We start from the raw sequence: 14,721 nt of genomic DNA, 5'->3' as shown, positions 1-14,721 counted from the left end.
GATAGTGGTAATGATTTAGCAAACAAATGCGCTTTTAGTTTTTTTTTAAAGATCATTTCACTCTCACTATTTCTAACTACTAGTGGAAGAGCATTCCTCCCCATCAGTCCCGCAACGGTAAAGGCACGCTCGCCAAATTTAGTGCGCTGGTTGCGAGCTGGTAAGATCATTTTGCCCATAGCAGTTGTTGTAGCCGATCAAAGGGACATCTACTAACCAATTTGTCTCGAACACACAGCTCTTTTAGATACTCTTGAGTCATATTGATTTAAACATGGTAGACAGAGTTTATACTCAACCCTTTTGGAAAAGCATAACCAGTGCAGTTATTGAATTAGTGTGGTAAAAATCAGTTTCGTTGCTGCGTTTAACACTGATTGCAGATGAGTCATTTTATTTGTAGTTATATATGTTTGGTAGACCCGTGTATATACCGTTACAATAATCGATTCTAGATATTACAAATGCATTTATCAATTGATGGGCAGCATCAACTGGCAGATTCTTGTGAATGCTTTGCGAATAAGTGCAAATTATCTTTTTCCTCGATAGAATTCTCAAACATGTGCTATGTAATCAATGGATACATATAATTTTGTTATATTCGCAGGTGTTTGTACTGATGCAGTTCGACCCCGGGCTGGAGTACCGGCCCGCGCGGGCGCGCGCTGCGGCGGGCGGCGCGGGGGGCGCGGGAGGCGCGGCGGGGGCGGGCGGCGGAGGCACCAACAAGGACGACAACTCCTGACTGTTGCTCTGCAGCGCCCTCACCGACGGACCCTACTCTTACATATGAATGCGAGGGTAGCGCTCCACACAGCCAGCCCCACTCACCTTCTGTCTTGCGTGTCCGTTTTCTTTTCACTGCACTCTCTATGTCATTGTATCTCTCCCCGAGAGTTTTTTTCTTTCCTTATCATTTCGCAATCCACGGAAGATAAATCAATATTTTGTTGAAACAAACTGAATTTTAATACATTCGAACGCTGTTTTTCGAAAATGTTGCAAATCGCAAACGCATCACTCGCTTAACATATGAATTGTTCTTACTAATGTTAACGCTAAACCAAAGGGATGAATGCATTACGGCATTAATTATACTCTGGTAACGTAAATAGTATATCATGGAAAATTAATGCAAAGGAAGAGTGGCTCTCATGACGATCATGTGAGAGGCTGATTATATCAATATTCTACTGAATTATGTTTGAGAACGCAAAACAGCTAACTCCCTCAGGTTCTTTAGAAAGTTTTGAGCTGCCGTCGGATGACTTATCTTCATAAATTAGTAGTATTGCGCACTAAACCGTTGATATAAAGAGAAAAAGTAACATATCTTTCATAAGAAAAATAATAAGAAATCATTTCGGCAATGTATATTAGTGTAGATCAATTCCCTTTTTCTCAAAGATATATTTGTATAACATTTGGGTATTTAGACATAATTCAAATTATCTTTCAAATTAACCTTTGGCAAAATTGTGATTTTTAACACTTTCGAAATACAGATCTCATTTGTATTTTTCAAATACTGCAAAAGAAATTATTGCATTGTTGTTCACATATGATAATATACTTATGATGTATGATTAAATTCTTGAAACACATTAAATTGGGCAAATAAGCAACTGATAACAATTTAAAGCAGTGGTTTTAATAATTGTATTACTTTTTTAATTAAAAAAGTATTATTTTGACTTTTATTGTTTAAAAGTTATTGCAGATGTTAGACATATAAAATTATTTCATTAAGTCAAAACAATGATTTTAAAATTATTTTTTAAAGCTTGTTTTATTATAGGAAAATATAAGATAAGAGATACTTCCATTTTCAATGATGCACAAAAACACTTTTACAGGGGTCTGTTTCCTATTAATTTAAAAATAAATAAATACTTTATATATTTATATACAAAATGTTAAATTGAATACATTACTGTTTTGGTTGTTATCATTTTGCTTATTGAACTAATCTCACGTACTTAGTATATTCAGAAGTTTAAAACCAACCAATATGGACTGTTACTTTTCGATAAGTTAACGGTCATTTAAAAAGATTATATAATTGGATTAAACTTATAAATCTGGGCATATTATGTAATAAAAAGTACATTCCACAACTAACTTGAATAACTCGGTTTAAAAATATATATATTTTTACATGTGATAAAAAATGTGGTTTTAATTGACATTGATTTATCTTGCATATTATTGTGTTTTATGTGTTTACACGTTGTTTTGTTACTTGTAGGTAGGCATACAAATAGGACACATTGTATAAACACCGAGGAGTGATGAAAGGATTCAGACTGCTTATTTCTTTGTTTTAAAGTGATTATTTGGTTTTACGCAATGGACGTATATTTTGTGTTATTATAATATGCCTTTATTATTCATTCATTCATTTTATTGGTGTTTACTTTGTAGAATTCCATAATCTATTATTATTAATATTAATCGAAACAAGATTTATTTTGCTGTTTTTTTTTGTGACTGTTACTCTGCCTTGCGATGATATAGTCAATTAAATCTGACAATTCCGTGGCAGGGTGAAATAGCAGTCATAAAAATAAAATTGAAATCAGTAGAATCGTCAATCGTGTTTCAATTTTTATCGATAATAATTAATACATTTATATTTTCCATTTGATTTTGTATATTTAAGCATTCTCAATAGGCAACTATATATTTATATTCATATTGTTAATCAATACATTATGTATAAAGTAAATATTCAATATATTCTACTAACCCTATTTGGCCAGAGTTGAGGATGGGGGTTCAGCTTGTTTTTGCTAACATTTCAGTTTCCAAAAGCAAGAATGTTGGTAATATTAACTAAAATTAATTCTAATTCTAAAATAATAAGTGCTTTAATAAGATACTGTGCTAAATAAATTACTACAACTACTTATTGCAGCAATAAACAAATAGGAAGAATGTAACTTATGGAAATAATAATAGTTATTGCATATTTTAGTTTCTAGAATTTTTATCCATTTTAGATTTTATTAATCTTATATTTTATTTTATTTTATCATAACGTTTGTATATTTTACACTTTCTGATAATAATTTTAAACTAAAGACGTATTATATTAGAAAACAAATAACAATTATTATAATTTTTATGATTTAATTAGCAGTATTTTGAGTACCAATATTGTAAAATTAGTATACTAACATAAAAACTAATCATTTTTGTTGTTCATTATATTGCATTGTATTTTAAACTATTATTATTACTAACATAAAATAGTACCATTTTTTTTAAATTATAATTTTAAACTAAGTTTAATAGCGTAAAAAATTACATAATTATTTTCTTTTTTTTTATAAATTAAGTTCACTAACATACCAAGTACCATATTTACTAATCATTATACCTCCATTTTAACCATCGATATTAGTATTATATATATGAATATATGTATATTATGCACCATGATTTTGGTTATTTTCTATATGATTTGCATGACATTGGAGTAAAAGTAAAGCGAAGTAAAGTAGCACCGAGCTTGTTTGTCTGCTTGCTTGCCTGTTTAGTTTCGTTACATCGGCTATGATCAAGTTCCGCTTAGAGTCCCGTGGAGTATGTCTGTAGCACTTTTCTGTTTGTTTCCCGATTTCACTGAAACGTTTGGGTGGCTGTTGGGAGTTTGGTTCGAGGGAAGCTGCATTTAATGACTATTAACTCTCTTATGTATTGATAATAGTGAATTAATGAACTTATTAGATAAAATCAGACAATTATAAAAGTGAACAAATCTACTTGGTGTTGTAGTCCTTTGACATCGGTTATGTTACGACTGCAAAGTTTTAAACAAACTGAGTTTATTGAAATAATATCTAATTGAATAGTGTTTTAAAATCGGTTATCAATTGCCATTATCGTGTGATAAATTCTTGGTATATTTTTGGCTTGAATCGCCTGAGAGAAATTATTGTTGTCGTCGCTACTTACTGAGATGAGTTATGTTTTATATTCGTCGAGCTTTGGTAGTTCAATATTAGGTAGGAGAAGCGAAATGTGTTACAGCCGCGGCCATAGCCGTGACTCTTGTGACTGACACTTCTCTCGTTATGTCCATGTACAACACTTTGTTTTCTACAAATTATAACATCCTTTGTGATCGCTTCAATCTCCATATATCTAATTACAAATTTAAGATATTTTATACATCATTTTTATTAAAAATTCTTAACTGATTTTTGGATGTAAAAATGTTATCACATTTATTTTTGCACGGGAAGGTAAGTTACAAAAAGTAACACGGAGTCTCCTGCGAGTGATTCTGCAACCAATCGAGTGATTTTGCACGGGAAGTTTGTAAGTTACAGAGAGTAACACAGTCTCCTGCGAGTGATTTTGCACGAGAAGTTTGTAAGTTACAAGGAGTAACACAGAGTCTCCTGCGAGTGATTCTGCTAGCAACCAACTTAGAGTGTTTCATCCATTGTGATCTGTTATTTTATTGAATAAATTTAAATTTGATGTCTGTCGATTTAGTAAATTGTCGGTCGCTCACAATTTTCATCGTTATCGAATTTTAAATGTTTTATCATTAGTAAAAAAAAACATCACTCACTGCCTTTAATAAATAAAATGTTGAAATTAGAATACAAAAATTATTGTATCGCGTATAAAACCAATACCTCACAAATCTACTTGATGGTTTTCTGGACAGTTTTGTCTACCAGTGCTTGTTTTAAAGTAATCACATTCTTTTACTTGTTATAATAATGAAATGTAATTATTACACTTTTTATACTTTTGCCATAAAATGAATATGTAGAATCATTTTACAATAATTGCTGGCATAATAGATATTTTTCAGTCGGTCATTTCACATTTCAAATGTTATAAATGTACAAAAAACGTATTAACAATTTTTATACAATATTGCTACATCAATTTTGTACGAAATGCCATAGAGTTATAATTATTGTTATAAAAGTTATAAAATTTTCACGGAAAAACCTTTTGAAATTCCAGCACATACATTCTCATCCTCATTAAAAGCAAATTGTCCTTATATTCAAACCTACATGCTAAATGCTTGTAAGGCATAATATATTAGGGGCTTCTCCATAATATAATATTGCTCAAAATCATATTTCCATAATATAGAATCCCGCGTTCATAGCCACTTTTCTGTTTCAATCCATGACTTTAGTATAAATTCTGGAGTTCACCAAATGGTTACTAAACAAGCCTTAACTGTTTGGAATCATCCATACCATATGCAATGAAAATTATAACAAAGTTGTTGATGTTGATTGTTAATAAAAATGCAAATATTGTAAATATCTGAAATAAATCTGTATTTGTATTTGAACCTGTTTTTGAATTTAATAAATCATACACAGGAACTACCTTTTCGAGAATTTCAAACTGGTGTAAACAAGTATGCCTTGTCTCATCCTTATGACCTAAAAAAAAATCTAAAATCGATCAACGTATATGCAGAAATTTGAGATTAAAATACTGGATGAACAAAGAAAAACCTTAGTGTTAGAGAAAAAAAACTGAAAGTTGAAATTCAAAATGAAAAACAATTAAACAATTACAATATTAATATAATAAACCTGAAATACCAAACCTACTGACACTGTAAAAATGAAAGTATTTGCAAATATATATTTCAGTTGATAGCAATATTTACCCTTCCCCATAAATGTCCATCTCCATAGTATAGTGGTTACCGCATTTGGCCACTATGCTGAAGATCCCGGGTTCGATTCCCGAAAGAGGCAAAATAAACAAGTGTTTTTTCACTAATATTTATTTGATATTATCCTGGACTGGTACCCAAAGCGTAAGACTATCACCTTGTCTTCATGTAATTAACGACTAACTTAACATTGCATCAATTTGATGGAGTGACCCTATGGACCATTTGGTTGCGAATGAAGGTAAGAAGAAGATAAATGACAGGTTTCATCAAAAATAGTTATATTTGATGCAGCTTGCTAGCCACTGGACTAGAAGAATAAATAAAGATAATAATTTGGTAGGTTTAAATAGTTTCGTTTCAGGGAATAAAAAAGTACTTGCAGTGGAAAAATGACTAAAAACATAATTTTGTTTGTTTTTAAAAAAACATTTATTACTACACATTCCTAATTTTGTGCTGATCCAATAATTAATGAATTACATATAATTTCATAAAAACACATACAAAAATATTCCTCTTGTTAGATATAAATATATACAATCAGGTACACAAAAAAATATTTGCGATATAACTTAAAGGACTTAATTCATAAAGACAGATTCCCATTTTTTTGGGAGGTGTCTAGAGTTTTTTTCTAGATCTTCACACTGCATTTCTAACAAATAAAATTGCTAAAAACTACTGCAAATATTATACATGTAAAAAAATTATGAGTATAAATAAATCAAATATTTTATAAATATGATATTAGCTAGTTATCTGGCAATTATGGTTTTTTTACAATTAGCATGCATTCAAAGCATGTATTTGGCAATATTTTAAGCTAATTAATTTGTATTAATTCGGATAGGTGAGAGGTAAACAAACGTGAATCCGAAATGTCAAAAGTTCAGGGAAAAAATATGTTGTTTTTTGCTATTACGAAGTAAATGTAAAATTACTGAACATTAGATTATTAAGTCAAATAATTGTATAATTACTTCTCAATAACTGGCAATGAAATATTCTAAAAATCCACTAATTTGTCCCTCCTGAAGAATTGACATTTTGGATTCAAGATTGCTTAGCTCTTACCTAGCGATTTTATGCAATATAGACTGTTGAACACAAAGATATCAAATATATTTTAGACTCAATGACAATTTTTTCTTCTGACACATAGCTCACTCCTTTCAACAACATCATATATCAAAAATCATCAATTTTCAGTTGTGCATGTTTTCGGAATGCCCAGAAAATGTACTATACCCCAGCAAAAGTGGCATATTTTAACTTAATATTTACCCGCTACAGGGCAGAAAGTGTTATTTTTGCATTTTGAAGAAAAGGTGTTGTTTAATTATTTTTTTAAATATACTTAATATTTTTGAAATGGAGAAAAAACTTTCAGGTTTTACCTAAAAAGATCTGTTGCACAGTAAAAAGTTCAATAAGTGGCTTGTATTTATTTTTAATCTATTTGATTATATTTTTAAACTTTAAAAATGATCTCCTGAAAAATCAAGTTTTTTGATTTATGACGTTCTCGAAAGGAGTGAGCGACATGTACAAAATTTTAAAATAAAACAATGCATGTTTATATCAAAGATCCATCCTCTATTGTTATAAAGCTTATTTAAAAACAAAAATATATTACAACTAACGATAATCTCATGACATCTTCTTTTTTGAGCTTCTTTTTCGTGATGTTTTTTTACTAGCAATATGTCGTTCATTGAATAAATGATGAGTATCTAAATCACCGACAATATGGTGTGGAATGTTACTTGAAGTAAAATTTATAGGAGTGAGTGTTGGTTTATTCCTTCTCGAACTCTTACCAGAAAATGTACTAGAGTCTAAAATCTGTTTCTTTCTACTGTTTTCATCAGATTGTATCGGAGGTAGGGAGACATTTCTATTCTTATGACTCGCACTTTTAACATCGCTTACATGAGGTATGGACAAGGTACGAGCGTGTATTGTTCTACTAACTCTAAGTTCTAAAGGCTCTAATAAATTAGCGTGTTTATCCAAAGTATTCTGTTTAGATTTCCTTTCTTGTTGATATTTGTAACCTGACTTAATTGTAGAGTCATTAGGAAAAGTTTTCTGATTACAATACATTGGTTTTCGTGCACCAGCGAGAGAAAATAAAGATTCCGCACTATTGTCTCTAGTTTGCACAGTAACTCCGTTAAGGTTTGTATGAGGTAATGATACAAAATCTGGACTCATGTTCCTTCTTCGCCATTTAGATGATGTTATCTCAGACTTAACAATAGCAGATGACCTGTTGCCATACGCACAGTTATATGATTGGATATTTTTGGTCATAGGAGTAATATGAAGTAACGCATCCATATCTTCTATTAAACTTTTAGCGCTGGATTTATTTATTGGCTTGTATGGAGAAATTTGTCTACTCACTGGTTTCGATGTTTTATTTGAGGATTTTAAGGGTATGAGTTTTTGACTATGTACGTCTTGGGATTTATCATTATTTGTAAAAGTAGAAGTATTGAGAACTTCTTCCAATTCCGCATCATTATCATATTGTAGCGCTAATACTTCTTCCTCGGTATCATAAGAGTCATCATAATCTAAGTAATTTAATCTGTCACATCTTCGGCCAACAACCCTGGGATAGGACAAAAACAAATTAATTTATTTTATATATTAAAACCATTGATAACTTTTGTGGTATGGTAATAAAACACTCTCCTTACCATCCATTGTTTACTTTGTGTAATACCACATTTTTAAACACTTATTTGTGACTACCGGTTTCGAAAAATTATTCCATCATTAAGGTCATTAAAACTAAAATATTATTTTAATGACCTGATGATGGAATATTTTTCCGAAACCGGTAGTCACGAATAAGTGTTTAAAAAAGTGGTATTACACAAAGTAAACAATGGATGGTAAGGACAAATAAAATTGATTACCATCGTAATAAATAAACATGTATTGTTTTTTAAAACCTTAAATTTATAAAATACTTAAAACAATTTAAGAATACTTTTTTACAGCTAACAGCTAAAAGCCAACTGGGCTGATTTCGTGTTGTCTCTCTTTAACAATCTTGTTGCAACTATATCCGCAAGGAAAATTCAGAAAAACAATTTTATATAAACACAGTAGGCGCCGTAGCGCAGTTGGGTAGACGCTCGATTACGAAGCTGGCGTTGCGGGTTCGTTCCCGCCAAGTGCAAAATAAATTCAAGAAAGATTTATTTTCAATTGGTCTGGGTGTTTGGGATGTACATTTCACATTTACCTTCCCTGCCCTTACTATCATACCTGCAGACAAGCCTCTAAAAGTAGAGGCTTGGCATATTCTTTTTAAAAATTATAAAAATCAAAAAGGATTTTGAAATATTACCTCAGATGAGGAAATGTCGTTTTCCACTGATTGCATTCATCTATGAGATGTTTTTGTGTAACCTTAGGACCAGGTTCGTTATACAAAGTCCTTTGAATCTTCTCCCATTCCTCCGCAACCATTTTGGTTCCCTCCGAATCTGCCCAGGAAAACATAGAACTGGCGCTACTGTCACTTCCTTCCAATTCCATACAATCAGGTGAATCTAAAATAAAAACACAAGAAATTAAAATAGAGCATCATTTTAAATTCCATGCTGAAATATCATTGACAAGAAATAAAAATATTTTTAAAAAAAACCTTTTTTATTTCATCCAAGTATTTAATTCCTTCATACTATATGACTTTTTTCACTTATTTAAAAAAAATAAGTGGAAAAGGTATAAAACTTTTGTGTAATAATTTTTATACAATGCATTTCTACCAACAAATGTCAAAAGATAATTTAAATCTATCCAAAATAAATCTATGAAATAAATTTAAGGAAATAGTATTGAGACTAATATGCAAAGCAATCGATTTCATCCAAAATACAAAAATGCTTATCAGAAATGACACTATGATAGAAAACTAAATTATTTTTAAAAATTAATGAAAGAAATTTTATTTAGTTCTACAGTTGTTTTCATGGACAGGTGATTACTAAAACTATGTCATTAAATTATATTTAGTAATCACCCGTCGATGAAAACGACTAGTTTTTTAAACCAATCGTGTGTAATGAAATAAAACTCTAATTGGGATATTATATAAGTGTTCAATTTAAAAAATATATATATATTTAAATTTTTCTATGACTCAATAGAAACCAACAGATTACAGATAATTATTCATACTTTTTATACATATTTCTTGATAAAACTCCATTGTAATATATATTTATATCCAATGCATCAAATAAAATGTCGGGTTGTGGTCCCGTGGTAAGTGTCTACCACAATATGATACCTATTTCTAATAATAAGCCACTTAGGTTCACAGAAATAGTAAAAACACAAATATTTCCGTTTTCATTTAAAAAAACAATAATAATAAAAATACTTTGTATCCCGGTACCATTCTACAGAAGAAAAATTTATTAAAATTATTTATTCCATGCATTATATTTATATGGATCATAGATATTTTGGTTTTTATGATACTGATACCAAAATATTATTTAAAAATAAACTTCACTGACATTTTCAGTAATATTTCTGATACCATAGCTCTTCCTAAAGACAATAGCTGCATTATTCACCGCTGGCACTTGTATGGCTTAAAGGTATAGTAAATTTGAAATACTCCAATAATGCCTAGATACATTGATAGTTAGTAATATGATAATTGGTGAAAGAAAGTAACATTTACATGTTAATTTTATACGAAGTCCAACTGGATAACCAGGCATATTATATATTTCCAATAACACTGCTTGCGAGTAATATTATCTGTTGGTAAATTGACCAGACTAACGAAACCCAGTGCCTTGCCTCACATTTGTGGTATTCCACAATCACATTTTCCACATCAGACCCAAATCTTAAAATTAAACATACTCAGTAATAACACTGGCCAACAATGATTTTGTAACTGAAATTTTAAAGACTGATTTGGACTAAGTTAATCGTTCTTATTCAAAGTCTATATGGTGACAAGCTTGTATCATGTCATGTTTTGATGTTACAGTCATATAGTGTTGTTTGTATGGAACCCATACATTGAAACTGTAATAATGGTTGGTATCTTTTAGTCTAAGGTCTAAGGGATTCAAAAAAAGGATTGATAATTATAGAGTAAGAGTGGAAATATATTAACTTATAAATATTGAATACGATACCATTATATGTTTATATATATTTATACATAAATAATAAAATAAACTTTAGTCAATATCAGAATTAAAAGTATCCATAACCAAAAAATCTGACGTGCTACAATTTTTTTGCTTTCATTTTTGAATTCAGCTATGCAAAATGCATAAAGATCAGGTATTTTCATGCCAGTTACAAAATAAAAGTTGTAAATTGTTGGCCAGTGTAATTAGTGCAATGCAGTCTAATAAATACCTGTTCCTGTATCACTGAGCGAAGGCCAATCTGTTTTATAAAACATGTCCTGAAATCTTTGAGACTGAGCGCTAGAGGTGGTAGAGTTGTAGCGGAATCGCGTTTTAAAATTCACAGGTTCATTCATGTTAGAATTAATTTCTTCTCCAAAATTTTTACCAGGAGATTCGCGTATCACCTCAGGCAGTTGCCTACTCAGAGGTAAAACAATCTTCTCCGTCGGGACTAAATTCCTTCGCCGTCCCGACATTATATATCATTAATATTTATAACATTCAATACTCGACAATCGAATTTATTTTTGCATTCACATTCAGAAAATATTCTAAATCTCCGAGGAACTTTGCTTTATGTAAAAAAGCGAAATCGAAATGTTTTTTATATGACAGCATCGTTTGTTTATGATAAATCATAAATAAAATAAGTCACGTATCAATATCTCAATAAATTTCTCATCAGTATCATTCGACTCCAGCAATTATTTACTCTTTCTTATGCTGGTCACTCACGACGAGGAAAATAGTAGATTTTGTTACATTTTCTCTGGTTTTGTAACGTTCAAGTACGAATTTTGGAAAGACGAAAGATTTCACTGCCAACCTGGCGATGTGACGCGAAATCGAATACCTACAGCGCCATCATTAGTATATGATATTTGTATATAAGCTTCGTTCGAGTCTGGCCGGGCGACCGTCATGAATTCATTGCACAAACTAATTTATATAATTCATTGTAAACGATAAATGACACGCCGGGTGATCTCGTGTTGAAAATAACTATTATGTATTGGAAATGTGAGTACTTCATTATTGGTAAGGCGTTTCCTCTCATTCCGCCGTTTGCTAAACAGCTGTCAAACAAATTACGCAAGAAATTTGTCTCGACTGCTGCTCAAATAAGCGCTAATTAGAAGAAATATGTATTCTATAACCTCCCGAATGACCCCATCAACAGCATTGCAGGTAATCAACTGTTTTTGTTGTTGTTTTTCATGCCTGAAAAACTGTGCAATCTTCTTTGTGTGAAATGTCATTCTGACAGTCCGTTGACAGCGAGTCTGTTTTTATTATCGTTTTTATGTTATATTTTAGGTAAAGTACGGACAACCGACTCTGAGCTGTCGGCAGAGCCACCTGGGAAATTTCGGAACATTGTCGGGATGGCAGAAGCCGAGTTTAAATATCCTTTAAAGAAAATACCCTGCGTGTCCAGCGCTCAAGAGGTGAACGATTAAATGTTATTTGAAGCCCACCTTTCATAAAGAGTTACACTAATCGCGCCATATCATCCGAGCATGGACTCGTAAGAAAGAAGCCAAACATAATTACAAGTACATTTATTGTCATATAATGTTGTTTATTGCAATATATGCATATAAAATAAGATTCAACAAACACAAAAGATGTCATTCAAAAATAACTACAGCACGTGGCGTATAGATTTTGAAATGGTTTTCCAGTTTTACTTATACAGTTACAAATGTCAATTTACTAGTGGGTGCAATGCTTGGCCATGTTTTGTTCACAAAGAAATAGGTATGGATGATAATTAATAAATAATATTGGATATATGATGTAAGAAGACCAGCCCGCCGAAGCTTGCAATCGCAATACCGGACTGGACTCTTGATGCTGACAAATTTTCAGCCCCCATCTGTGCTCCACGAGCAGTTTTATGATGAGGTTGGAACTCTTCATATCAGCCCCTCCGGGAAGCCTGCCACTGTATACCTTATAAGACCATCTCAGTGTATACCGGTGTCTGATATCCTCATAATCGGAGATCGCTCAGTGGGTCGTAATGCTCGCAATTATTTTTCAAACATATAAACTAATTCTGTAACTTTGTTACCTTTTCAGACTCGTACAACTATTGGCAAATGACTTGTCGCGGCAGAAGGGTTCCATTTCCCCCATTGTGTTGGCGCTTTGGACAGTTTCATTTCCTAGCGCTGGATCAGAATATATAAACTACAGAGGACGATTCGGCATTGTTTTATTTGGATGTGTAGCCAGTAATTACTGTTTTAGTGTTTGCAGATATGTATAGGCAGATAGATGATATAACCATGAAACGTGTGTTATTGCACAATTTTCTTGGGAGTTATTCATCGTGACTAATATATGTATACTCTCCCCCCTGAAAATAAACATATTATGCTCTTAAATATGTTTTTATTTTGTTCATTAATGACCGAGATCCTTGAAAAGTATCATCCTATCCCGCTCTCTGTGATCTTACAACATTGACCTTAATTTTTTACAGAAATGCAATCTAAAGTAACTAACTGACCATCACGCCGCTTCCGCAGGGATAGGCAGAGAGAATAGAACACCACACCACGCTACTCTTGTCTTTGTACACATTCTTCTTTACGCATCCCCTCACACATCCTCCTCCCAACCCTTATCCGCACCCCAAAGGTGCATAGGGCACTGCATTATATAGAAGCAGTGTTATCTTGATCGTTAAATACACGAAGGAAAGGTGATCAGCCTTTCGCTTCAGGTACCAGTCCAGGGTCATATTAAATATATATTTGACTGAAAAATCAATAATATTTATTGCGACCCTCTTGGGAATCAAACCCGGGACCTCCAGCATGGTAGCCTAGAGCGCTAACCGCTACACTATGGAGGCGGACCTCATACATACCCGCCGATTATTCGGATTCCTGAATTGACCACTTTCAATTATTTTAAATACTTGATCATGCCAAGTTTTGCCCGGTCATCCTCTGCTCATGTTCCCAACAAGATTCGCCTCATAAATTTCTTTTACAGTCCTTTCTTCACTCGTTCGTTTAGATCTTTTATAACTAACTAACTAACCATCACGCCGCTTCAGGCAGAGAGTATAGAACGCCACACCACTCTGTCTTTGCAAACATTCTTCGCCTCTTCCACGTTCATGCATCTCCTCATACATACCCGCCGATTACTACGACTCCCAACCTGACCACTTTCAACTATTTGGCATACCTGATCGTGCCATGTTTTTCTTGGTCTTTCTCGGCTCCTTTTCCCCATTACATTCGCCTCATAAATTTGTTTTACCGTTCTTTCCTCACTCATTCGTTCCACATGTCCAAACCATCTCAACGCACCTTTCTTAATTTTATTGATAATGGTTATCTCCGCTTTGCATTCCTTCCTTATTTCACTATTCGAACATCTATCATGCATCGTTTTGTCGCACATTCTTCTGAGAGATTGCATTTCGACTGCACTCAGTCTACTTTCATCCTTCTTTTGCCAACTCCATGTTTTACTTCCATACATTAGAGTTGGAACCAGGACTCCGTTGCGCACTGCCAGTTTAGCTTCCGCTGATAGGTTTTTATTTGCCATAACTGATATTATTAGAGGGTATTTCTTTTTCATCGACAATTTTAACGACTTCCTTTAATCTGACTCTATCGAATGCTTTAGTAAGACCTGCAAAGCAGAGGTAAGCTGTCTTATTGAACTCTCTTGCTTTTTTAACTATTTGTCTAACAACAAATATGTTGATATTATTTATGTCCGAGTTCACTCGGTTTCTCACCGTCACATATTTAGCATATTCTTCTGGTGACGGTGAGCTTCTGTATTTCAGATGGTTTTTCTTCGGCGAGTTCCTTGACTTCA

General features: G+C 32.4%; 2 protein-coding genes and 1 long non-coding RNA gene across 5 annotated transcripts in view; 2 read left to right on the top strand and 1 right to left on the bottom strand.

Annotated features, from left to right (window-relative positions):
• Window positions 1-5,454, top strand: part of slo (calcium-activated potassium channel slo) — a 116,289-nt gene extending 110,835 nt beyond the window's left edge. The window contains exon 28 of the mRNA XM_088261165.1: window positions 611-5,454. Within this exon, the coding sequence (XP_088117291.1) occupies window positions 611-748 (138 nt within the window). The 3' untranslated portion in view covers window positions 749-5,454. The remainder of the gene's footprint in view (window positions 1-610) is intronic.
• A 628-nt stretch (window positions 5,455-6,082) lies between these two features.
• Window positions 6,083-11,589, bottom strand: LOC148308786 (uncharacterized). Its single transcript, XM_088261162.1, has 3 exons — window positions 11,093-11,589; window positions 9,045-9,249; window positions 6,083-8,297 (listed from the first exon to the last, which is right to left on the bottom strand). The coding sequence occupies exons 1-3, from the start codon at window positions 11,340-11,342 to the stop codon at window positions 7,328-7,330; spliced, it is 1,425 nt and encodes a 474-aa protein (XP_088117288.1). The 5' UTR covers window positions 11,343-11,589; the 3' UTR covers window positions 6,083-7,327.
• On the top strand, window positions 11,587-13,263 carry LOC148308785 (uncharacterized). Of its 3 annotated transcripts, none has more exons than XR_015837640.1 (3): window positions 11,587-12,054; window positions 12,184-12,627; window positions 12,952-13,263. It is a non-coding gene; the product is annotated as an uncharacterized LOC148308785 (long non-coding RNA). The 3 variants fall into 3 exon arrangements; XR_015837638.1 differs by having other exon boundaries at window positions 11,592-11,886; window positions 12,184-12,314; XR_015837639.1 differs by having other exon boundaries at window positions 11,612-12,054; window positions 12,184-12,314; window positions 12,952-13,261.
• The last annotated feature ends 1,458 nt before the right edge of the window (window positions 13,264-14,721 follow it).

Source organism: Brachycentrus maculatus, unplaced genomic scaffold (assembly GCF_059751285.1).
Source record: "Brachycentrus maculatus isolate JH-2025_06_01 unplaced genomic scaffold, ASM5975128v1 h1tg000148l, whole genome shotgun sequence".
NCBI lineage: Eukaryota > Metazoa > Arthropoda > Insecta > Trichoptera > Brachycentridae > Brachycentrus > Brachycentrus maculatus.
The sequence above is the reverse complement of the archived record's forward strand: the minus strand, read 5'-3'. Positions and strand labels throughout refer to the sequence as shown.